The sequence below is a fragment of the Mustela nivalis genome (assembly GCF_964662115.1).
Source record: "Mustela nivalis genome assembly, chromosome: 5".
NCBI lineage: Eukaryota > Metazoa > Chordata > Mammalia > Carnivora > Mustelidae > Mustela > Mustela nivalis.
Genome location: NC_139024.1, coordinates 110467802 through 110493034, shown reverse-complemented (window position 1 = coordinate 110493034; position 25233 = coordinate 110467802). Strand labels below are relative to the sequence as shown.

General features: G+C 34.2%; 1 protein-coding gene across 4 annotated transcripts in view; it reads right to left on the bottom strand.

The window, feature by feature from the left end:
- The window catches only part of COL19A1 (collagen type XIX alpha 1 chain), a 332336-nt gene that overhangs the window by 257990 nt on the left and 49113 nt on the right, over nt 1-25233 (bottom strand). For 3 of the 4 annotated variants that reach the window (XM_082731306.1, XM_082731309.1, XM_082731308.1), the window contains exons 7-10: nt 15807-15887; nt 11586-11711; nt 10402-10464; nt 247-300 (exon numbers count right to left, since the gene is read on the bottom strand). In XM_082731306.1, the coding sequence (XP_082587432.1) occupies nt 247-300; nt 10402-10464; nt 11586-11711; nt 15807-15887 (324 nt within the window). The remainder of the gene's footprint in view (nt 1-246; nt 301-10401; nt 10465-11585; nt 11712-15806; nt 15888-25233) is intronic. The other variant, XM_082731307.1, reaches the window with a different exon arrangement.

The window sequence follows — 25233 nt, the reverse complement described above, 5'->3', positions numbered from 1 at the left end:
GCCACAAATACCTAACCTTGCACATGGCACAAAAGCAGCCTCAGACAATATGAAAACAAATGAGTGTGATTGTACTCCAGCACGTTATTTATAAAATCATCCCGTTAGAGTTTTCAGCAGCCCTGCTGCAAAGTCATAGTTTGCTGGCCCCTGAGCTATCAGACTCGTTCCATATATTTTGTCTCCCTACCCAGTACAAACTTTTACAAGAGCCTCAAAGCTTAATCAAACAGCAAATGCACATACCTTTTCCCCAGGAATTCCAGGAGTACCAAATTCACCTTTCATACCACCTGAACCCTAAAATATAGAAATGCTTTTAGGAAGCTTTTTTCAAAGGTGTATTAAGTGCTAATGTCAAAGAGAATCTACCATTTCACAGATATACTGCTTCTGCTCGCACAAGAGTTTGTTTACTGAGTTCCCTTCTTTGTATTGTCCACAAGTCATTAAACTATACTTTTGACAATAATTTATCAAAAAGTTAATAAGTAATAAATATCAAAATGCTAATCAAAACTAAAACTAAACATTCTCCACACAGATATATGTAATTCAGCTTGTCATCTCTTTTACATTTATCAAAGATAAAGAATGATTCTATTGCTTTTATCTTAACTAATACCTAACGCTTTCAACTCAAGCAAGTCATGAAATTTTAGACTCTAAGGTATCTGTATTTGTTTCATTAATGTACCTGATCTTCCATTATATCCTCTCAGAAAAATACCACAGCTGGGCCAACCCAATTGTTAACTTCCCTGCTTTTCCATTTAAATGGGAAAAAATATTCTCAATGAAGTTGATGTGTTACTGATATCTGCCTTAATGGCTCTTCCACAAAATCAGTCTAATAATTTATCCTCGAAATGGTGGAAAATAAATGAACTTTCTAATGAGTTTCACTAATGTGTGGTGGAGATTTTAAGAAATATATCAGAATTTTGTGACTATATAATGCTATTATTACACTGATACATGTTCATTTCAGATTTAAGGTATACAAGTAAATTTCAACTTCAAATTCCTATAAATTAGATGAGATTACAACAGGTTGGGTAAAAATGACATAAAAATAAAATTGATACAAAAATGGATACAAAACAAAATAAATAAAATATATTCAGTATTAGATTAGAAAAAATAGAGAAATATTTATTTCTTATATTGACGTAGGTCAAAAGTCAATATTAAATTCTACCTCTAAGAGCTTCTACTAAGGGAAGATATCCCTTCTTTCAAAGAAACTGACAACATATTTTGATTCTATTATAGAATGAGCAGGTGAGTAATGTCACATTGAAAAGAAAATAAAGGGAAACTCACCAGTAATCCCTGACTTAACACATTAGACTATTCAAAATGGAAACTGCCATATACCGAGATCTGAAGGAGGGGAAAGGAATCAATACAAAAGTTTCTGACTAAAGAGGTAAATTAACTTATTCCATTTTAAATTGTTTTGATTTTCTTTAGAAATATATCAGCAAAGCAGTCATTTCATAAAGCCTATAGTTTGGGGGAAATTAACTGGATATGTGGAATATAATAATTCAAACATAAACTGGAAAATTATTCCCCAAATAGAGCTCAGACCTTAGGTTCAGGGACATTGAAATTGAGCTGCTATTTTATAAAACTCTCACAGAATTTCAACTTTGAAGTGGATAAGGGTATTAGCTAGGGTCTTAAAGAATTGAGAAAGTAATGTGGTTGCTAAGTAATTAGGTTGCTAACGACATTTGCTTAAAAAAAAGGTGGGGGGCATTAAAAGATTCAGAAAATTACAATAATCAAATTGAAATGAAAGAAAAGTATTAATTGTTATTTCAAATAATGTCATCTAGAGTTTATTCTTGGACAAATGAGCTGATTTGATTAAGGGCTCTAATACAGAACACTAATCACATCTAGGTGTTCAAATCCATGCAATGGTTGAATTTCAAACCATCTTACTCCATTAAGAGGGTCATCATTTTTATGAAAAGAAAAAAAAGGCAGTAAATCAGATGAATGGAGCATGGATGAGAACATAGGCAAGTAAAGATAAAAATTAAATTAAGCCCAAACTCGTTTTTTCCCCAAATATTTTTTTAAAGATCTTATTTATTTATTTGACAGAGATCACAAGTAAGCAGAGAGGCAGGCAGAGAGAGAGGAGGAAGCAGGCTCCCTGCTGAGCGGAGAGCCCAACGCAGGGCTGGATCCCAGGATCCTGGGATTATGATCTGAGCCGAAGGCAGAGGCTTTAACCCACTGAGCCACCCAGGCATTGCTAATTAGCAATATATAGCTAAAACGAATCAGTTCACTTTGTTTTTTAAAAGAAAAAGTATAGTATAGAACACTAGTGAGTTAACAGTCCTTGATGATTCAACATATCTAGCTCTTCCTCTGCAAACTGACTCTTTGCCCTGCTTGGCAAAGTTCCCTGGGAAATTGGGGCATCAAATTTTTAGGTTCTAGAAACGGCTGAGTGGCTGACTTAGACTTTCTCTCAGGTGTTCGTTCATGTATTCAACTCCTATTATGTGCTGCTCATGTATGCTGCTCCCAAAATTCCTATTTTAGTGGGGAAATGAATAGACGCATAATGCTAACAAGTCAGGTGATACTAAAAGTGCTAAGAAAGAAGATAGAAGTGGAATGAAGGGATGCTTTTATATAAAGACTTCAGACTAGGCCATTCTATTTTAAGGTGATTTCTGAGATTTCTAAATGGTGTGAAGGAGAGAGCCAAGTGGCTCTCTCTGAGGAAGAGATCTGAGGAAGCCCCACGTAGATGTAACCTGGCATGAAGATCCTGGAGCAGGATAGAACAAGGGAAGAGGGTAGGTAGGACACCATATAGGGAGTGGACAGTGGGATGGAGAGAGCGTTACACATTATCTGGAGCCATGGAGAGAGCTTCAGTGTTTATTGTGAGAGAGACAGGAAGACATGGGTGGGTTTTGACCCAGATGGGTAAGGTTTTACTCACATGATTATTCATTGTCAAATAATGTTGGGAACAGAAGACATAGCTTTGATGAAATACTTAAGTCATTAAGTGACCTTTTCAAGAAATTAACTATCAATAACTTATTAACATTTACTACAGGTAGCATACAATAACACATTAAGATTTTTATATACTAAAATATTTAATCAATTATAAATTCAAAGGGATGATCTTACAGATGAAGATTAATTCGTTTTTGGCCAAGTCACATAAGAAACTCAACTCAAACTAAAAGGATTATTTCCAACTCTTCCTCAATATGTGAACAAGTATACTATAGATAGGAAAGCAGAGGAAACATATTTTTTCAGTCTGTATTATGTGTGAGTTTCTGGCACTATGTATCTTATATACATTTTATTGTATTCCTTCTTCACAATAAACTACTGACTAGGTATTATTAAGGACTACTTTCAAAGCAAGTAAGAGGTGGATGGGATTCAGTCTCAAGTGGTTCAGACTCTAGAGAGGTAAGCCTTCTAATGTACTGTCCCACATGTACTGTCCTAAATATCCTTTCTCAGTCTTATACACCAAAAGGAAAACCTTGAGAGTGTCTGGTTCCTTTAGCAACACTGCACTTCTGATCATTTCATGAAATTAACTATTCAATATACCTTAGAGCAAAATGACTTTCAATCTTCAAGCTATGCAGGCATTATTTTGTGCACCTAGTCTAATAATGAAAATATATAGCAGACTTAAACACAAGGAAAGTCATCTTTATTTATTGCACATTAAAGTTGCAGGATCACACAGTACAGTAAGAACAGGAACAGACTCATCATCAACTCCTTAAAATGAAACAATACATCTACGTTTATTACGAGTGCCAGAAAGCAGAACACATTCATAGCCATAGTCATCTGAAGTCATAATTACACAGCAAGTGTTATGCTGGTTTAATCAAATGCTAGTGCTTGCATTGAAAAAATAAAGTATATTGAAAAATGAATTAAATTTTTGTCTTGTTTTGTAGATCATCAATTTATTTTATCCCAGCTGTTTTTACCTTGCCACTAAAATCACTTGCAGTTATGAGTTTTGTGTAGTCTGGAATTTAAAACCAATGTTAATATTTTAAAAACTTATCTTAAATGGAAGTTAAATAATACACTGTAACCCTAAGGTACATTTTTGTGTATTTTATAGATTTGAAATACAATAAATTTGCTAATAATTTCATTTTTACTAATTCCTTCTTAGTCATTTTCTACTGCTTTTCTTTCCCACAGAGGGAAGGAAGACTCCTTGAACAAATAATCACTAGATTGTAAACTCAATGAGAGTAAGCCTCGTTTTCTCACTACTGCTATAGCTCCAGAACTTAGCATACTTTTTGTTATAATAATAGGAACTCAATAAATAGTTGCTAATATATTAAAGAATAAAAGAAAAATGAATATTTAGATGCTGAAAGAGGTATCTACTGTATGATTGAAGAGTATGGAGGAAAGAATGAGTCTTTAAATGACATATGCTCTAAACCTCTAACAAGAGAGTCTTAGTGCCTAAACTTTAAAAAAAAATCATCTAAATGTGATTTAATAATTTTTTTAATATTTGCTTAATGTTTTTAAAAAGAGACGGGGAAATTTTTAAAATATTTTACTCCTTCTGAAACTGATATGTGAAATTTCTTCCTATGCCAATAATCTTAAATTGATAGAACTGGTAAGTCAAAGAACGGGAAAGTCAACTTAAAAAATGTTAATATGTATCACATCACAATCACCAACAAGTAAGACAGATAATCGTTTTCAAAGTACTTTGTGTCAACCTTATGATGTAGGTAGAACTGGTAGATGACACACTCTCATTTACAGATGAGGGAAATGAAGCATGAAAAGACTGGGTGGCTTGGCCAACCTCACACTGCTAACCTCAGAAGAGTTGGGATTAATCCAGATCTTTCTACTTTATGAGTCCTCTAAATTATGTTACCGTGGGCACACCATTCTACCCATGCATGGTTCTCTCAGCTGCAAAATGAGGATAAAAAATACTGGGTTGAAATTCTTTATGAAGTTATTAGGATAAAACAAGATATTTCAAGTGGAAATGCCCCTAATCAAAGAACACAAATAATACTGAAGAGCTTTTAGAAAATAGAGCAACCTTCAAAATCCAGACTGGACTTGACATATCTAGGTTCTGATCCTAGCTTGACCACTCACCATGTGCTCTTGGGCAACAATTTAACCTCTCTGAAATTCAGTTTTGCCTTCTGTGAAATGGTAATGCCAATACTTAACACAAAGAGTTTTAAGAATCAGAAAAATTACAGATCTAAAATACTCTTCCCAGTGTCTGGCACGTAGTTAGTTCTCAATAAATACTAGCTATTGTTAAAAGGATTTATATGTTTAGTTTGATTAAAGTCTAGTCTTTAGGACTAGATATTATTTAATTATTTTAGATTTTCATATAATGGCCGTAAGTAACGTATTCCAAGTAATTTGATTTGAAGTTCAAAAATAAATGTTCCATCATACCTCAAAATTCTCTCAAACACTCGCTTAGGTGCTTAAAGTTCCCATGCAAGCTACAATGAGCAGACTTTCCCTTGGGAGTCAAATGCCTATGAAGCCTTTGTTGAAGCTTGCTCTGCAACTTTGAAGGATCAGTCATTGCTCAGACATCAGTCTGTTAACTTTTGAAATAAGAAGCCCACTTAGATTATTCTGCTAGTTTAGAACCATGGACTTCCAAGTTAAGGCATGAATGGCATTCAAATCTGTTTCACCTTGGAAAGGTGAAAAAAAATCAACTCCTAAGCTTAGCACAAATGAATTTATCTAATTAGCTAACAAAAGACATGACATTAAAAAGTGGAAAATGGAACACTTAAGTTTTGATATGGTAGGGAGAAGGGAAAGGCAAATCTCTAAGCATGGGATATTGCCTAAAATTAGTTCAATAAAGGTGTGCTGTTTAGGAAAAGGGTTGGGAGCTAAGGAAGAATCTTCAGTGGGAACCTATCAGCAGACAAGGGAAGTCACAAAAAAAGTAAATTATAAGCCAATATTCCTGATAAAAATAGATGCAAGAACCCTCAACCAAATACAAGCAAAATGAATTCAAGAATAAAGTGAAAGCATTACCCACCAGGATCAGAACTTTCCATGCAAAGCAAGAAAATATATATTCTTCTCAAGTGCACATGGAACATTTTTTATGAGAGATCAAACGTGGGGCACCTGGGTAGCTCAGTCAGTTAAACTTTCGGCTCAGTCATGATACCAGGGTTCTAGGACCAAGACCCACATCAGGCTCCCTGTTCAGGGGGAACCTCCTTCTCCCTCTCTTCCCTACTCCTGCTTTCTTACTAGCTCTGTCACTATCTCTGTCTCTGCCTCTGTTTCAAATAAATAAATAAAATCTTTAAAAAAGATAGATCAAATATTAGTCCACAAAGCCAATCTTAATAAATTTAAGAAAAAGTAAATTATAAGCCAATATTCCTGATAAAAATAGATGCAAGAACCCTCAACCAAATACAAGCAAAATGAATTCACAAATAAGTGGACATTAAACAACATGCTACCGAATAATCAATGGATCAAAGAAAAATCAGAGGAGAAATAAAAAATACCTGCAACAAATAAAAATGTAAAGACAGCATAACAAATTGTGGGATATAGCAAAAGCAATTGTTAAGAGTGAAGTTCAAAGTGATAAACACCTACTATAAGTAACAAGAAAAGTCTCAAACAGCTCAAATTTACACCTCAAGGAACTAGGGGGAAAAGAAAAAGGCCAAAACAAGAAAGCCCAAAGTTAGTAGAAGGAAAGAAATAACAAAGAGTACTGCAGAAATAAACAGAGACTAAAAACAAAATAGAGATCACTGAAACTAAGAGGTGGTTCTTTGCAAGAGAAACAAAATTGACAACTCTTAAGTAGACTCATCAAGAAAAAAAAAATGGAAGGACTCAAAATCAAAAATGAAAAAGAAGTTAAATTGATACCACAGAAATATAAGGGATCATTAGACTACCATGAACAATGATTATGTCAACAAACTGGACAACATATATAGATATTATAGAAGAAATGGATAAATCCCTAGAAGCGTACCTCCTACCAAGACTGAATCATAATAAACAGAAAACCCGAGCAGACGAATTAATAATGAGATTGAGTCATTAATCAAAAAATCCCAATAAACAAAACTATAGGATCAGAGAGCTTCACTGATTAATTCTACCCTGTATTCAAAGAAGAATAAATATCAATTCTTCTCAAACTCTTCCAAAAAACAGAATAATAGAGAACTCTTCCAAACTCATTTTATGAGGCCAACATAACCTTGATATCAAAATTAGACAAGTATGCCACAAATAAAGAGAATTACAGGTTAATATCCCTGATGAACATAGATGAAAAAACTCTCACAAAATATTAGCAAACAGAATTCAACAATTTACTAAAAGTTTGCACCATGATCAAGTGGGTTTACTATAGGCACGCAAGGATGGTTCAATATAATACATCACATTAATGAAATGAAGGATAAAAATCATATATGATCATCTCAATAGATACAGGAAAAGTATTTGACAAGATTCAGATATGATAAAAACTCTCAAAAGTGTTTATAGAGGGAAAGTACCTCAACATAATAATGTCTATGTATAACATGCCCACAGCTAACATCATACTCAATGGTGACAAGCTGAAAGTTTGGGGCGCCTGGGTGGCTCAGTGGGTTAAAGCCTCTGCCTTCGGCTCAGGTCATGATCCCAGGGTCCTGGGATAGAGTCCCGCATCAGGCTCTCTGCTCAGCAGGGAGCCTGCTTCCCTCTCACTCTCTCTGCCTACTTGTGATTTCTGTCAAATAAATAAATAAAATCAGCAAATAAATAAATAAATAAATATAAATTAAAAAAAAAAATAAAAGCTGAAAGTCTTTCCTCCAAGATCAGGAACAAGACAAGGATGCCCAATCCCATCACTACCATTCAACATAGTATTTGAAGTCTTAGACAAGACAATAGGTATGAAAAAGAAAGAAAAGGCATCCAGATTGGAAGGGGATAAGTGAAACTCTCACTATTTGCAGATGACATGATTTTATATAGAAAAAACCATGAAGAATTCATCAAAAAATTGTTAGAACTAATTAACAAACTCGGTAAGGTTGCAGAGCACAAAAACAAGACACAAAAATCTATTGTGTTTCTATGTACTAATAGTGAAGAACCAGAAAAAGAAAAAAAATCTTAATTATATTTGTATCAGAAAGAGTAGAATTTCTAGGAATAAATTTAACCAAGGAGGTGACAGATATGTATACTGAAAACTATAAGACATTAATAAAAGAAACTGAAGACACAAATAGAAAGATATTCTATGCTCATGGATTAGAAGAATCAATATTGTTCAAATATCCATACTACCCAAAACAATCTATAGATACAATGCAATCTCTATCAAAATGGCATTTTTCAAAGAAATAGAAGAAATCATTCTAAAATTTGTATGGAACCACAACAACAAACAAACAAACAAACAAATAACCAACCGAGTAGCCAAAGCAATCTTGAGAAAGAAAAACAAAGCTAGAGGCATCATGCTCCCTGATTTCAAATGATATCACAAAGCTATAGTAATTAAAACAGTAGAATATTGGCAACAAAATAGACACATATATAATGGAACAGAATAGAGAAACAATAATTAAACCCATGCATAAGTGGTCAATTAATTTATGACAAAGGAGCCAACAATATAAAATGAGGAAATGACACTCTCGCCAATAAAAGGTATTGCAAAAGCTGGACAGTCACAGGCAAAAAAATAAAATTTGACCACTATCTTACACTATGTTACAAAATTAATTCAAAATATATTAAAGACCTGAATATAAGATTTGAAACTATAAAACTCCTAGGGAAAAAAAAACACTTTCTAGGCACTAGGCTCCTTGACATAGGTCTTAGTGATAACTTTTAAATCTGACACCAAAAGGAAAAATAAATAAGTGGAAGTATACCATGCTAAAAAGCTTCTGCACAGCAAAGGAAACCAGCAAAAAATGAAAAGACAATGTAGTGAATGGAAAAAAATACATAATTCACATATCTGACAAAGGACTAATATCCAAATATATAAAGAACTTATACAATTCAACCACAAAAGAAATTGAAAATCCAATTAAAAAATGGGCAGAAGACCTGAATAGAGATTTTTCAAAGAAGACGTATAGATGACTAACTGGTACATGAAAAGGTGCTCAATATCATTCATCATCAAGGAAATAACAAATCAAAACCATAATGAGATATCACCTCACATCCGTTAGAATGGCTGTTATTAAAAATACAAGCAATACCAGGTGTTCATGAGGGTGTGCAGAAAGAGAAACTTTCCACAAAGAAACTGTATAGCCATTATGGAGAACAGTATGGACATTCTCCAAAAAAATTAAAAATAGAATATCCAGCAATTCCACTGTTGTGTATTTATTTGAAGAAAATAAAAACATTAACTCGAAAAGATAAATGCACCTCCATATTCATTGCAGCAATATCTACAGTAGCCAAGATATGGGAACAATTTAAGTGTCCATCAGTGAATGAATGGGTAAGGAAGATGTGATACACGTACAAGCACACACACATAGACACACACTGGAATATTATTCAGCCATGAAAGACAATAAAATCTTGCCATTTATGACCACATGGATGGACCTCAAAGGCATTAATAGTAGGAAAGACCAATACTATATGATCTCTCTTATATGTGAAGAAAAGAAAAAGAGAGAGAGAGAGGGAGAGGGAGGGAGGGAGGAAGAGAAGAGGAGGGGAGGGGAGGGGGAGGGGAGAAGTGAAGAGAAGAGAGAAAGGAAGATAACAGAAGGGAAGGGAAGAGAAGAGAAAAGAAGAGGAAACCAAACTCAGATAAAGACAACAGATTGGTAGTTGCCAGAATTAGGGAGTGGAGGTTGGAGAAATGGATGAAGGGGGTAAAATTTTATTTAAAAAATAGATAAATAAACAAATGATAGGAAGCTAAAAAAGAATGTTTGGTGAGGATCCATCAGCACACAAGAGAAATAAGAGTTTAAGTATCTGGAGAACAGAATGCTAGAGTAGGGCTAGGGCACAACTAAAAGTAAACTTTCTTGCTTCACAATTTTGCTTATAGTTTATAGATACAAAGATTTGGGTTTCCACATCTTTTCAAATTTTAGTTCCAATAGGAACTCAAAAGGAAATGTGAATGCTGATGTAGTCTTCTTTATTTCAGCAATCAGCCTTTAAATATAGTCCTTGATAGACGTTAACAGAAATGTGCATTTGTCTGGGACATCGAGATAGGAGATAGAAGCATTTTAAAGTCACTTTTGGACAAATCCACTTTCATCCTTACAGTATTTTAAGGTATCTTACCGGTTCTCCTTTATCTCCTTTCTGGCCAGGTGAGCCTGGAGTTCCTGGCAATCCTGCTTCTCCCTGAGCAAAAATGAATTCTGTGTTATCAAACATTCTATCACCTTGAGCTGAAGACTAATAGTTTACAAATATGACGGTGGCCATAGTAGGATAAAGCTTTACTCTCCTCTGAGCTCATGTTGGTTCCTCTGCTAGAATGCCCTTCCCTTCTCAGGAGGCTCAGTACTCTCTCTCCCCCAAATGCCATTTGACATCATCTCCTCTATGAGACTTTCCACCAACTGGAACAGATGATGCTCCTCTATGGCCTCTGCAACCTGTACTTGCTTTTCTCATGGAGCTTACATACAATTTTGGTTGCCAGAAGAAATGTAAGGTTCCTCTCAACTTTTATCTCCCCCCTATCTCTACTCTTCCAGCCAGGAGTGAAGTGGTAGCTGAATGTGTTAAGTCTCTAAGGGCATGTAGTAAGGCACAGTACTAGGGAACATTCTGCTCTAGGAACTAAGGCTAGTTTTTTCTTTTCCTCTTTCCTTTCCTTTTCCTCTTTCCTTTTTTCTTTTCCTCTTTCCTATGGGCATAGAGGAAAACCATCAAGAAATCTCTTAGCCTCCTTGTAGCACTGCCTCAAGACTGCTGTTAACATTCATAAAAGAAGTTTATGAAGGTCCAAAAGACCACTCTTCCTCACCAGGGCACCATCCTGGCACAAATGAAGCAAATTCTTAAAGTAATATTCTCTTCCTATTTCCTACAGTATCAGTAACCAACAAAGAAATACTATATAGAGTACCTTGTGTACGTGTTAAAGAGCAGCACTGTTTTCTTCAACTGTGAGTTCCCAGAATGGAAGCCTATTCCCAACACATGTTAATTACTTGTTATTTGTCTGCTGTACAGGTGGGTCCCCCCTCCCTCCTTTACCTTTCTATCCATTGTAATTCACAGCCTGGAAAGAAAGTCTGATGGCTCCAGAACTATCCAGAAAAGAAAAAAAAATCTAGGAAATCCTATTCCCAATTCCCTTCTCTTAACCCACACCCAGTGACGGAGTGGCTTATGTATTTGATTCAACTAGCACTAAAGGTCAAGATCCATTCTGTGCACCGGGGCCACATCCAAGGGGCTTGGCTCACTCTGTGTAGTGGCTTTTCCATGGGCATAGATTGAAACTAGCAAACCTTGTTTGGAATGCACTGGCACCGGTCTTGAAGTTCCTGCGTTGCTGGCAGATAGGCAGACATTCTACCAGCATGAGCGGGTAACAATGATGATGCAGCACTTCCATAGCCATCCTGCTCTGGACACTACAATCCAGAAAAATGAGTAGAGTCAATTCCAAACATTCTAACTTCCCAAATACAGGCTCCCACCAAACTAGGGATGACTCGACACTGGTATATGAACGTTTAGAATGCCTTTGCTCTTTTACTAGGTCTCCTTTGTGTTTTATCACACTGAGAACACGCTAGAAATACACTAAAATGTTGGTGTGTTGAGGAATTCTGAAGCTATTGTACATGACTTTATGATGAGTACAGTAATCCCAAACATTCACAGTAACTGCCTAGTTAAAATAAAATAGTTATACATATTACATCTGTGTACGTGTTCGTGGAACAAAATTTTTAACAAAAGCAAGCAACGTGAACTTTTAGAACTTGTTTACTCCCAACAAGATGATTGTAAAGGCACGTAAAAGTGGAAAATAAATTCTTTTTATACTCCAGGATGGTATATATTTAATTAAAGTATACACTAGTCTTGGTCTTTAAAGTCCCTTATCCCTTAAAGTTATTAAAAACGCCTCCATTGTAACAGACAAGTGGTGAATTTTATACTTAAGCAGTGGGTTCAGAACATGTGGGATAACATGAAGTGAAACTTAGTTACAAAGCAATGAACTTTTTTTCTCTCAAAAATAAATCCAGACAGGGAGGATAAATAAATGCATCCCTTCCTCTCCACATCATTTACCAGGCTCCTCACCATGGTCTATAACTGTGAACTTGTAATTTTATAAACTTGTAATTTTCTAACTCTGAATTTGCAGTTTAGGTGGAAGGATTCACATATTACTTTGTATGCTACAAATCATATATGCTTGGAAAAGTATTTTCAGGATAAAAAACTAAAAGATTGTCAGTGGTTATTTATTGTGGTGAGACAGTTGATAATTATTTCCTTCTTTGAATTTGGCTGTATGTTCCAAGTTTTCTATAATAAACATACACAATTTTTAAAAAGATATTATTTATTTATTTATTTATTTGACAGAGAGAGAGAGAGAGACCGCACAAGCAGGGGAAGCACCAGAGGAAGAGGGAGAAGTAGGTTCCCCACTGAGCAGGGAGCCCCACGTGGGGCTCGAGCCCAGGACCCTGGGATCATGAGCTGAGCTGAAAGCAGAGACTTAACTGACTGAGCCACCCAGGTGCCCCAACATACATAATTTTTAAAACAAAAAAATTCTCTTGAAAAAAAATGGGTACCACTCTAATATTTCTGAAAACAATAAAAACTGTAAGAAAAATGACACTCAGAAACACTGGGACTAGTTTCCTGTGTCCACCCCGAGGTCTATCAGAGTCATTCTCTCCAGATTTAATAATTAGCTATTCTGTTATCTTAATAAGTTTCCAAGTCCACAAGTCTAAAAGTCATATTAGAATGAAACACAATTAACACCAAAATAGTAGATTTATCTTGTATGATTTGGTATGATTTTCCAGCAACTTCCTGCTCTACCAGTTACCACTTAGGTAACCAAGACCCAATTTGAGTTCATAATTTTGGTCTGGATAACTAATTTACTATATTAAATTGGGACTTTAAATGACTTTAAAAGTATGTCTCAGGATACCCTATAAAACTTTCTACACTCTCCAAAAAGTGCCTGAAGGGAACATAAAAATGTACAAGTAAGGACTCTTCTCTTCATAAAACCTCTGGTTTTGATTTGATGCATATTTAGTTAATTGGCCCTACAAATTTTAAAACACATTTCTCATTTATTTTCAACAAATGTTGCTGATTTTCTCCTTCTGTCTATGTCTGTGGTCATGAAACTTTACAGAAACAAAAAATCTAATCAGTAGAAGAAAAGAACTATATTTAAAGATGACCTTGAATAAATTTCACCCTTGACCATGCTGTAACATATCAATAACCAAAAAAAGTCTAATTTGAAATTCCAGGATAAAATTAAAATTTTAAGCAAGCACATTAAAATTTTCTGAATTCAACACATTTTTCAGAAAAAAAAAGTTGTCAGAATTACAGCAGATGCACGTAAATGGCTTTCATATAGTTATTTACCTTCCAAACTATACACTCCCACTTGTAAAACGTAGCATGTTTCTATTTTTTGCTACTCCTTAAAAAATGGTGATGTCCCTTCAAATAATTATTAGCAGGAAAATAAGCAGGCTTTTATTATTTTTTTTCCTATAGTCAAAGACGAATTCCTACCTTATTTTCTACACTTTAACTCCTAAATAATATTTTTAAGATGTGATTTTCTTCCATACTTTCTGAAGTCACGTAATTGTTTTTAACAGTCAAATCACTCCATCAAATCTATTATTCATACTTCCTTAAATAATTTTCTCATAATTTGAATAGAAAAATCTCTACTATGTGATTATACAGAGTAAAAACTACTGGTCAAAAGTACAGTATTTAGATATATCAAAACATTATGTTACTTTTCAACCAGGAAAAATTATTATTTTAAGGGCTCTTATATCCTAAAGGAATAATTAATTTAAAAAGTAAACTTTTGGAGAATTAGCATCTTCAAAATTTAAATATGTGGCTCCAGGAAGTCTAGGTATTTTGTCTGTAGATTGACATTATAAATTTTCTTTTTAGATATTTATAGAAAGATATTTGGCTGGCTTTCATTTTACTTGGAATGAGAGCCATAAACTGGGTTGGAGATATGCTTTATAAAACCAAGTTACATAAGCAAAACAAATAATTTTGAAAAACTTAGCTGTGCTTTGAATCAGTCACATTATTATTCCACTACTCACAGTGAGTGACAGAAGTTAAAAATACTTTGAATTACTAAACTATCGATAAAATTTTCATGTAATTTTGAACGATAAGTATAGAACTTCTAGGAAATCTAAGATACAAAGAGAAACATTTTCACCTTTTTCTTTTACTTTTCATATGTTCTTTCCGTAAGACTTTATTGAATTAGTCCCTTTTAAATACGTTTTTGTCCCATCTAACTCCTTCAATAGTTGATAAGTCAACAAGTCAAGAAACAATATTTTGACTATCTTCTATAAAGCACTAGGAATAAAAAAAGAAAATATAACTCCCCTCAGTGAGTTTAAAATGAAGTTGAATAAATTAAAAACAAATACAACTAGGTCTAATAATGTAAGATAGCACAAGTGCCCATCATAATGAAAGATAGAAAAAGCACTGAATTTTTCTTTTTCTTGTTTTTAAATGGAAGACTGGTATAAGAAAGTAACGTTGTACAGTTAGGTTGGAAATTTTAAGAATGAGAGGCTAAATATCTGAGTTTATGCTTTGTTGCCAACAGGGAATGACCAAAGGTTTGAGAAAGAGATAAACAGAGGGCAGGAAATATGTCTTACATCTGTTAATGCCTTGTTCTTCAGCACAATGTCTAGAAGATCAATGTTTTTGAATAACTAATGTTTAATGAGAGAAAATAAATGCATATACAAAGCAATGATTCAGAGACTTATTCTGGTTACACTGGAAGGAAAAAGGTCTAGAGAAAGGGAAGGCAGTTGATGTGATAACGCAACAATCCAGGCATCAGATAAAGGTAGACCAGGTGAATAACAGGGAAGATGAAGACGAAAACTCTATCACAGGGTGCCTGGGTGGCTCTGTCCGTTAAACATCTGACTTCTGCTCGGGTAATGATCTCTCAGAGTCCTGGGATCAAGCCCTGCATTAGGGCCCTGCTCAGCCCCTCCCTTCTGCCCCTCCCCTCTGCATATGCTCACATGCTCTCTCTCTCTCAAACAAATGAAGTCTTTAAAAAAAATCTATCACAAAAGAAAGGTATCCAGAATGGATATGATATCTAGATATATGACATCCAGAACTATGTGAGTTTTTTACACAGTTTAAATCCCAGTGTTTTGTCTTGAACTTTGGGAATGATATGTCCTCACTTTGGACTCAACATAAATAAGGGAGAATTTATGACTTTTTCCATAAACTATGTTCTGACAGTAGCATCATCATTTTCCAAACTATGTGAGAGCACTAAAAGTCGTCTCTTACTTGGAACAAATTACTCACCTGGCTTCAACAGAAGATATTCAGTGCTGCCTTATATTTGCACTCTATGGACCACGCAACTGACATTCTATATTCTTCCCAAGCCAAGAAAACTAACTTACCTTGGTGTCTGATATTTCGCAACATGTTTCTTGTGCTATGAAGTTTGAGTTACAGTAGATTTTAAACTGGTGAAGCTCAATCTATTAAAAAAGTAGTAATAAGACACATCATTAGTTTTCTTGAAAGTCACTGAGGCACTTAAAAATTGTGGTAATTTAACAGGAAAGATAAAAGGAGCTATACAAATAAGTTATTGGTAGATATTTTTAATGCATTTATTTAATTTAGGATTCATGATTTTGTGGATCATTTGAGAAAGAGACATGGATTCAATTATTAATATAGATCTCTAGATAAAGGAAATCAGGTAATGAAAGCAACTGCAAATCTTTGCTACGATTTCATACACAAAAGAAGTACTTACTTTAAGAGAGACATTGTTATGCATTACAAGAAAGTATGCCCACAAAATGAGAAAAATTTCAAAGTAAGAAATTGTGGGGGAAAAGTAAAGTCAAAGGTATGAACACGTGATAGAAAAGGCTTTCTCAGCAGTTCCAGAGCTCTTATTTGAGACACTGAAACAGATGCTTAATAAGAAAAAAAAAAAGTACTTAGTTTTCATCTATATTTCATGGATTCTGTACAATATCTATGGATGTTCTACTACATTGGGATAACCCTGAGCAATACTCATAATCTTTTTACAAAAATAATCAGTTCCTTCTATCTGCTTAGTAGATTCATATTTTTTGGCATTGGACATGAAATAAAAAGTAGTTCAAAAAAAGTACAATCATGCCTTTAAATGCAAGATCAAGCAACCATGTGAGAAATAATTACTACAGACTACTAAAAAGATATCAATATGATAGCTGTATAAGTCAGCTATTTTAAGTTACTTTGTGGTTGCAAATTTAATAATTTAATAATCATACAAGGATGTCACATATTATGTAGGTCAGGAGCAACCTCTTCTCTCTACCCTCTCCTCCCACTGACTACACATTTCTCTCTGCCCCTTTCCACCTCTTTCTCTGTTTCCCAGTATTACAGAGCTAGATTATGTATTACTTTGATGTCAATAAGTATGGTCTATAGAAAGATCCAATGGTTAATATTACAATAATTAATCCTACCATAATGAGAAGCACTTATCTTTGTTGAGTTCTGAAACTCTACCCAACACACACACAAAAAAGCAAAAAAGGTAAGGGAGAAAGGCTGTAACTATTATTCTATAGTGCACTGAGATGAACAGAATCAATTCAGCTCATAGAAAGTGTTAAGAAATACGTACATCTTCTGAATTCATGAGCAGCCTACCATTTGCAGCCAATGCAAAATTCTGAGATAAAATGAAACTTTTTTATTTTCTATAAATTTTTGCAAGGTATTGAAATTAACTTTTGTTTATAAAATTTAAATACACTGTCTTACATAGTCAAATGAAAGACCATGCAGTAACATACCCATTATATGGAACAAAGAATGGGGATTCCAATTAATTAATATTCTTCTTAACTGAAACTAATATAACATCATTATTTTTATCAATTTAGCCAATAAATATTAAAATTTGATTATGTACGATTCACTATACTAGACCCTTTTATGAATTATTATTTTTTTTAATATTTTATTTATTTGTCAGAGAGTGAGGAGAGAGCACAAGCAGGGGGAGTGGCAGACAGAGGGAGAAGCAGGTTCCCCACTGACCAATGAGGCCCAATGCGGGACTTTATCCCAGGACCCTGGGATCATGACCTGAGCCAAAGGCAGAGGCTTAACCCACTGAGCCACCCAGGTGTCCTGATAATGGGAGTTATTTTAGTTAACTAAAGACGGATGATCAATTTTTGATGGATTAGTAACTAATCAAGTACCATGACATTGAAACTACAAACCTAGTTTAATGATGCTTTCTTATTCATTAGTTACTCTGGAATCCTTCACTGACACTGTGCTTTACAAGGACAATGTTTAGGACTAAGTCTATACTGGCCCTTGTTACACAGAATTTGTTTTAAAAAATCCTTTGTATCTTTTTGTCACCTATTTCTTTTTCACAAAAGTAACTAGGCAGTATAAAAAAATAAAACCGAATTATTGGGATTTTTTTTCCAATAACATCCATCCAGCGTAAATAAAACATTTTCACACTACAACAGATCTTATGGATTATAGAGCTCCCACAGAGATGATGAAAAATTAGTCCACTTAAATTTTTAGCAGGACCAAGAATATTTACAGAATAAAATATGTATTTTATTTGCTTAACTCAAACACTATCTCATAAATAAGCTGCATCATATCACTTTAATTGTTTATTTTTTGTCTTTATTTATTTATTTATTTATTTATTTTTTAGAAATTTTAAATCTAGTATAGTTACACCCACCTCCCATCTGGTAACTTTCAATTTCTTTTCTTTAGTTAAGAGTTCATTTCTTAGTCTGTCTTTTTTCTTCTTTGTTTGTTTTGTTTCTTAAATTTTAAATATGTGTGAAGTCGTATGGTATTTGTCTTCCTCTGACTGACTTATTTCACTTAGCGTTATACTCTCTAGAACCAACCATACTGTAGTGAATGCCAAGATTTCATTCTTTTTAATGGCTGAGTAATAAATATGTAAATATATAAATATATATATTTTTAGGAAAAATATAAGGATATATATATATATTTTTTAAAGGAAATACTTTAAAGAAAATTTTCTTAATTTTTAAGGAAACTCCATACTGTTTTCCTCAGGGGCTGCTTGAGTTTGCACTTCCGCCACAGTGTACAAGGTTTCCTTTTTCTTGGGATCCTTGCCAACACATGTGGTTTCTTGTGTTCTGATTCTGACAGCTGTGAAGTGATATCTCATTGTGGTTTTGATTTCATTTCCTTGATGATGAGTGATGTTGAGACTCTTTCCATGTGTCTGTAGGCCATCTGTGGATTATTTATTTTTTGGGTGTTGAGTTTGGTAAGTTCTTTATATATTTTGGATACTAACCCTTTATCAGATACATCACTTTCAAGTATTTGCCTTCGAGTTTTGTTGATGGTTTCCTTTGCTGTACAGAAGTGTTGTTTTGTTTTGTTTTGTTTTGCTTTTTGTTTTGTTTTTACAAAATCCCAATAGTTTATTCTTGCTTCTGTTTCACTTGCCTCAGAAGACCTATCTTGGTACGGAAAAAGACACTACCGCCTGTGCTCTCTTTTAGGATTTTTATTCTTTTTATTCTTTCAGGTCTCACGTTTAGGATCTAATCCATTTTTAATTTATTTTTATGAATGGGTTAAGAAAGAAGTTCAATTTCATTCTTTTGCATGTGGCTGTCCAGTTTTCCCAACACCATTTGTTGACGATTTGGATTCCTTTTATTCTTTTTCCCATTGCATATCTTTGCCCCTTTGTTGAAGGTTAATTGACCATATAATTGTGGGTTTGTTTCTGGGCTTTTTACTCTGTTCTATTTATCTAAGTGTCTATTTTTCTGCCAGTACCAAACTGTTCTGATAACTACAGCTTTTCAGTGTATCTTGAAATCTGGGATTGTGATAACCTACAGTTTTGTTCTTCTTTTTCGAGATTGCTTTGGGTATTCAGGGATTTTTGTGTTTCCATACAGATTTTAGAATTATTTGTTCTAGTGCTGTGAAGAATGCTGTTGTATTTTGATAGGGATTCCATTAAATCTGCAGATTGCTTTAGGTAGTATGGAAGTTTAAAAAAAATATGTGTTCTCCCAATCCATGAGCATGGAATATCTTTCCATTTGTTTGGCTCATCTTCAATTTCTTTCATCAGTGTTTTACAGTTTTCAGAGTTCAGGTCTTTCAGCTCCTCGGTTAAGTTGATTCCTAGGCATTTTATTATTTTTGATGCAATTATAAATGGGATTGTTTTCTTAATTTCTCTGTTGGCCACTTCATTATTAATATACAGAAATGCAATGGATTTCTATATGTTGATTTTGTATCCTATGACCATACTGAATTCATTTAAAATTCTAGTAGGTTTTTGGTGGAATCTTTGGGGTTTTCTATATATAGTATCATGTCATCTGCAAATAGTGAAAGTTTTACTTCTTCCTTGCCAATTTGGATTCCTTTTACTCTTTTTTGTTGTCTGATTGCTGTAGCTAGGACTTCCAGAACTATGTTGATTAGAGTGGTGAGAGCTTTGTGTTGCTTCTGAGATTAGGGAAAAGCTCTGTTTTTCACCATTAAGTACACGTACAAGGTTGGTTTTTCATACATGGCCTTATTATGTTGAGGTATGTTCCCTCTAATCCTACTTTGTTGAGGGTTTTTAATCGTGAATGGATGTTGTACTTTGTCAAATGTTTTTTCTGCTTATATTAAATGATCATATGCTTTTTACCCTTTCTCTTGTTGATGTGATATATCACATTGATTGATTTGCAAATATTGAACCACCTTTGCATGCTGGGAATAAATCCCACTTGATTGTGGGAATTGTGGGATTGTAGGAATGATTTTGAGGATTTTTCTACCTATGTTCATCAGAGATATTTGTCTATAGTTCTCTTTTTAAATTTATTTCATTTAAATTCAATTAGGCAACATATAGTACATCATTAGTTTTTGAGGTAGTGTTCAATGATTCATTAATTGCATATAACATACAGTGCTCATCACTTCACCTGCCCTCCTTAATGCCCGTCACTCAGTTACTTCATCCCCCAACCCTTCTCCTTTTCTGCAACCCTTGTTTGTTTCCTGGAGTCAAGAGTTTTTCATGGTTTGGCTCCCTCTCTGATTTCTTCCCATTCAGATTTCCCTCCCTTGCCCCATGATCCTCTGTACTATGCCTTATATTCCTCATATGAGTGAAACCATATGATAATCATCTTTCTCTGACTGACTTATTTCACTTAGCAAAATACCCTACAATTCCATCCATGTTGATGTAAATGGTAGGTATTCATCCTTTCTAATGGCTGGGTAACATTCCATTGTATATATGAACCACAACTTCTTTATCCATTTACCTGCTGAAGGACATCTCAGTTCCTTCTAAAGTTTGGCTATTATGGACATTGCTGCTATTAACATTGGGATGTGCATGCCTCTTCTTTTCACTACATCTGTATCTTTGGGTATATACCCAGTAGTGCAATTGCTGGGTCATAGGGTAGCTCTATTTTTAACTTCTTGAGGAACCTCCATATTGTTTTCCACAGTGGCTGTACCAGCTTGCATTCCTACCAACAGTGTAAGAGGGTTCCCCTTTCTTCACATCCTCAACATTTGTTGTTCCCTGTCTTGTTAATCTTAGCCATTCTAGCTGCATAAGGTGGTATTTCATTATGGTTTTGATGTGTAATTCCCTGATGGCAATTGATGTAGAGCATTTTTTCATGTGTCTGTTGGCCATTTGGATGTCTTCTTTGCAGAAATGTCTGTTCATGCCTTCTGCATTTCTTGATTAGATTATTTGTTCTTTGGGTGTTGAGTTTGGTAAGCTCTTTATAGATTCGAGATACTAGCCCTTTATCTGATATGTCATTTGCAAATATCTTCTCCCATTCCATAGGTTGCCTTTTAATTTTGTTGACTGTTTCCTTTGCCATGCAGAAACTTTTTATCTTGAGGTCCCAGTAGTTAATTTTTGCTTTTGTTTCCCTTGCCTTTAGAGATGTGTCTTCCCAGAAATTGCAGCTGAGGTGGAAGAGGTTACTGCCCATGTTCCCCTTTATGATTTTGATAGATTCCTATCTCACATTTAGGTCTTTCATTCATTTTGTGTTTATCTTTGTGTAGAGTGTAAGAGAAATCCAGTTTTATTCTTCTGGTTGTGGCTGTCCAATTTTCTCAGCACCATTTATTGAAGAGACTGTCCTTTTTCCATTGAATATTCTTTCCTGTTTTGTCAAAGATTAGTGGACCAAAGAGTTGAAGGTCCATTTCTGAAAACTTATAAACTACCAGGACTGAAACAAGAAGAGGTAGAAATCTGAACAGATCAATAACCAGCAAAAAAATTCAAACAGTGATCAAAAACCTCCCCCAAAACAAGAGTCCAGGGCCAGAGGGCTTTCCAGGGGAATTCTACCAAACATATAAAGAAGAAATAATACCTATTCTATTGAAGTTGTTTAAAAAAATAGAAATAGAATAGAAATGGGAGGAAAACTCCCAAACTCATTCTATGAGGTTAGCATTACCTTGATCTCTTTTTTATAGTGTCGTTATCTGATTTTGGCTTTAGGGTAATGCTGGCCTCATAGAATCAATTAGGAAGATTTCTTCCCTCTTCTGTTTTTTTCCTATAGTTAGAGAAGACAGACTAATAACTCTTTAAATGCTTATTAGAATTCACCTGTGAAGCAGTGTAGTCCTGGACTTTTGTTTTTTGGGAGTTTCCTGATTACTGATTCAATTTCATTGCTGGTAGAAGGTTTATTCAAATTTTCTATTCCTATTTCAGTTTGGGAGTGATAGGTTTCAAGGAATTTATTGATTTCTTCCAGGTTGTCCAATTTATGGCTTAATAATATTCTCTTACAATCCTTTGTTCTTTTTGTGGTATCAGTTTTCATTTTTCCTCTTTCATTTGATTTTGTTTAATTGAGTCCTCTCTCTCCTCTCTCTCTCTCTCTCTTTTAATGAGTCTGGCTAGAGGTTTATCAATTCTGTTATCTTTTTCCAAGAAACAGCTCCTGGCTTCATTGATCTGTTCTATTGTGTTTTTAGTTTCTATTTCATGTATTTCTGCTCTAATATTTATTTATTATTTTCTTCCTTTTGTGGCTATTGGGTTTTGTTTGTTCTTTTTCTAGCTCCTTTAGGTGTAAGGTTAGTTTGTTTATTTGAAATTTCTTTTTTGCTTCTTGAGATAAGCCTGTACTGCTATAAACTTCCCTCTTTGCATTTTGCTGCATTGCAAAGATTCTGGACTGTTGTGTTTTCATTTTCATTTATCTCCATGTATTTTTTAAATTTCCTTTTTGATTTCTTGATTGACCCCTTCATTTTTCAGAAGCATGTTATTTAACTTTCATGTATTTGTGTTTTTCCACATTTTTTCTTGTGGTTCATTTCTAGTTTTATAGAATTGTGATCAAAAGATACACGGTATGACTTTGATCTTTTTTAATTTGTTGAGACTTGTTTTGTGGCCTAATATGTGATCTATTTTGGAGAATGTTTCATGTGCACTTGAAAAGAATGCATTGTTCTGTTTTAGGAAGGAATGTTTTGAATATATCTGTTAGATTTATGAGGTCCAATGTGTTATTCAAAGTCCATTTCCTTGTTAATTTTCTGTTTGGATGATCTATTCATTGATATAAGTGGGGTGTTCATGTTCCTTATTATTATTGTATTATTACCAATTACTTTATTTATGTTTGTGATAAGCTGCTTTATGTAATTGGGATCTCCCATATTCGTTGCATAAATATTTACAATTGTTGTATCTCATTTGATTGTTCTTATTATGATTATATAGTATCCTTCTTTGTCTCATTATCTTTGTTTTAAAAGTCTAATTTGTCTGATATAAATATTGCTATCTTTCTTTTCAGTTCTGTTTGCATGATAAATGTTTTTCCCACTTTCAATCTGCACATGGTTTAGATTTGAAATGAGTTTCTTATAAGGAGACTACAGATTGGTTTTTATTTATTTATTTTTTAATCCATTCCATCATCCTATGTCTTTCAACTGGAGCATTTAGTCCACCTACATTCAAAATAATTATTAATAGGTATGTACTTATTGCCATTTTGTTACTTGTTTTATGGTTGTTTTTGTACCTCTTCTCTGTTCCTTTCTTATCTCACTTTCTTCTCTCTCAATTTGCTGGCTTTCATTAGTGATATACATGGATTCCTTTCTTTTTATTTTTTGCATATCTATTAGTGGTTTTTGATTTTTGGTTACTATTAGGTTTGTATATAACATATTATGCATATAGCAGTTTATATTCAGTTGATGATCATTTATTTTTGAACCCATTCTTCACTCTTTCCCCCTCACGTTTTAGGTATATGGTGTTATACTTTACATCTTTTTATTTTTTGAATTCCTTGACTGATTTTCATATATATAATTGATTTTATTGCTCTTGCATTTTCCCCTTTCCCTACTCTTACTTATGGTCTTTCCTTTCTACTCAACTCTTTTCTCCTCTACTCTCATAGGTCTGGTTTTATAGTCATGAATCCCTTTAACTTTTGTTTGTTTAGGAAATTCTATCTCTCCTTCTATTCTGAAGGGTAGCCTGGCTGGATAGTGTATTCTTGGGTGCAGGTTTTTTTTCTTTCCACACTTTGAATATATATGTCATGCTACTCTCTTCTAGCCTGCAAAGTTTCTGCTGAAAAATCAGCTGACAACCGTATAGGGTTTCCCTTGTATTCAACTGGTTTTTCTTGCTCCTTTTCGAAATTTTCTCCTTATTACTACTTTTTTTTTTTTTTTTTTTGAGTGGCAAACTTCTTTATTGTCAATCTTGATCCAGGAACCCTGAACACCGATCATAACCCCAAGTTATAGGAATCCTTATTACTACTTTTTGCCATTTTAATTACAATGTGCCTTGGGGTTGACCTCTTTGGGTTAATTTTGCATGGGGCTCTCTGTGTCTCCTTGATCTGGATTTGTGTTTCCGTCCCCAGATTCAGGAAATTTTCTGCTGTTATTTATTCAAATAAATTTCCTGTCCTCTTTTCTCTTGCTCCCTTTCTGTGAATACCATCATGCTTGATGATACTGAGTTTCCTAAGCCTGTTTTAATTTGTTATTATTATTTTTTCTCTCTCCTGTTCAGTTTGGTTGCTTTCCATTACTCTTTCCTCTAGGTCACTGATCCTTTATTGTGCTTCCTCTTGTCTACAATTTATTCCATCTAGTGTATTTTTAATTTAAGTTATGGAGTTCTTCATCTCTCATTGGTTCTTTTTTATGTTTTCCATCTCTTTCTAAAGAGTCTAACTGAGGGTTTCCACTCCTTTCTCAAGTCCAGTGAGGATCTTTATCACCATTACTTCAAATTCTTTATCAGGCATATTACTTATCTCCATTTCATTTAGATCTCTTACTGACATTTTGAGCCTTTTTTTTTTTTCTTCATTTCGAACATATTCCTCTGCATCCTCACTTTGGGTATGGCTTTAATTTTATCCTCATGAAGTAAGATGCCACACTAAACTATGAAACCACTGTAATATTATAATTTTTACATTGTGCCTTTTTAGAGGACACACCTGGTATTTTTCAGCCCGCTGTTCTGGGCTCAATTCTTTTCTTGGGTGAGAAGTTAATGAGACACAGAACACAGTACTCAATGTTCAGAGGGCAAGCTCTGAGCCTGGACCCTGCACTTGCAATAACTTACTTCTCTCTCATTGCTATCTCCCCACAAATGTTCTGAATTTATTTCCATATGTGCTTAGTTCTTTAAGTCTTAGAAACAGAGCCCATTTTGCTCTCACTAGTTTTATAGGAGGGTCCAATCCCAAA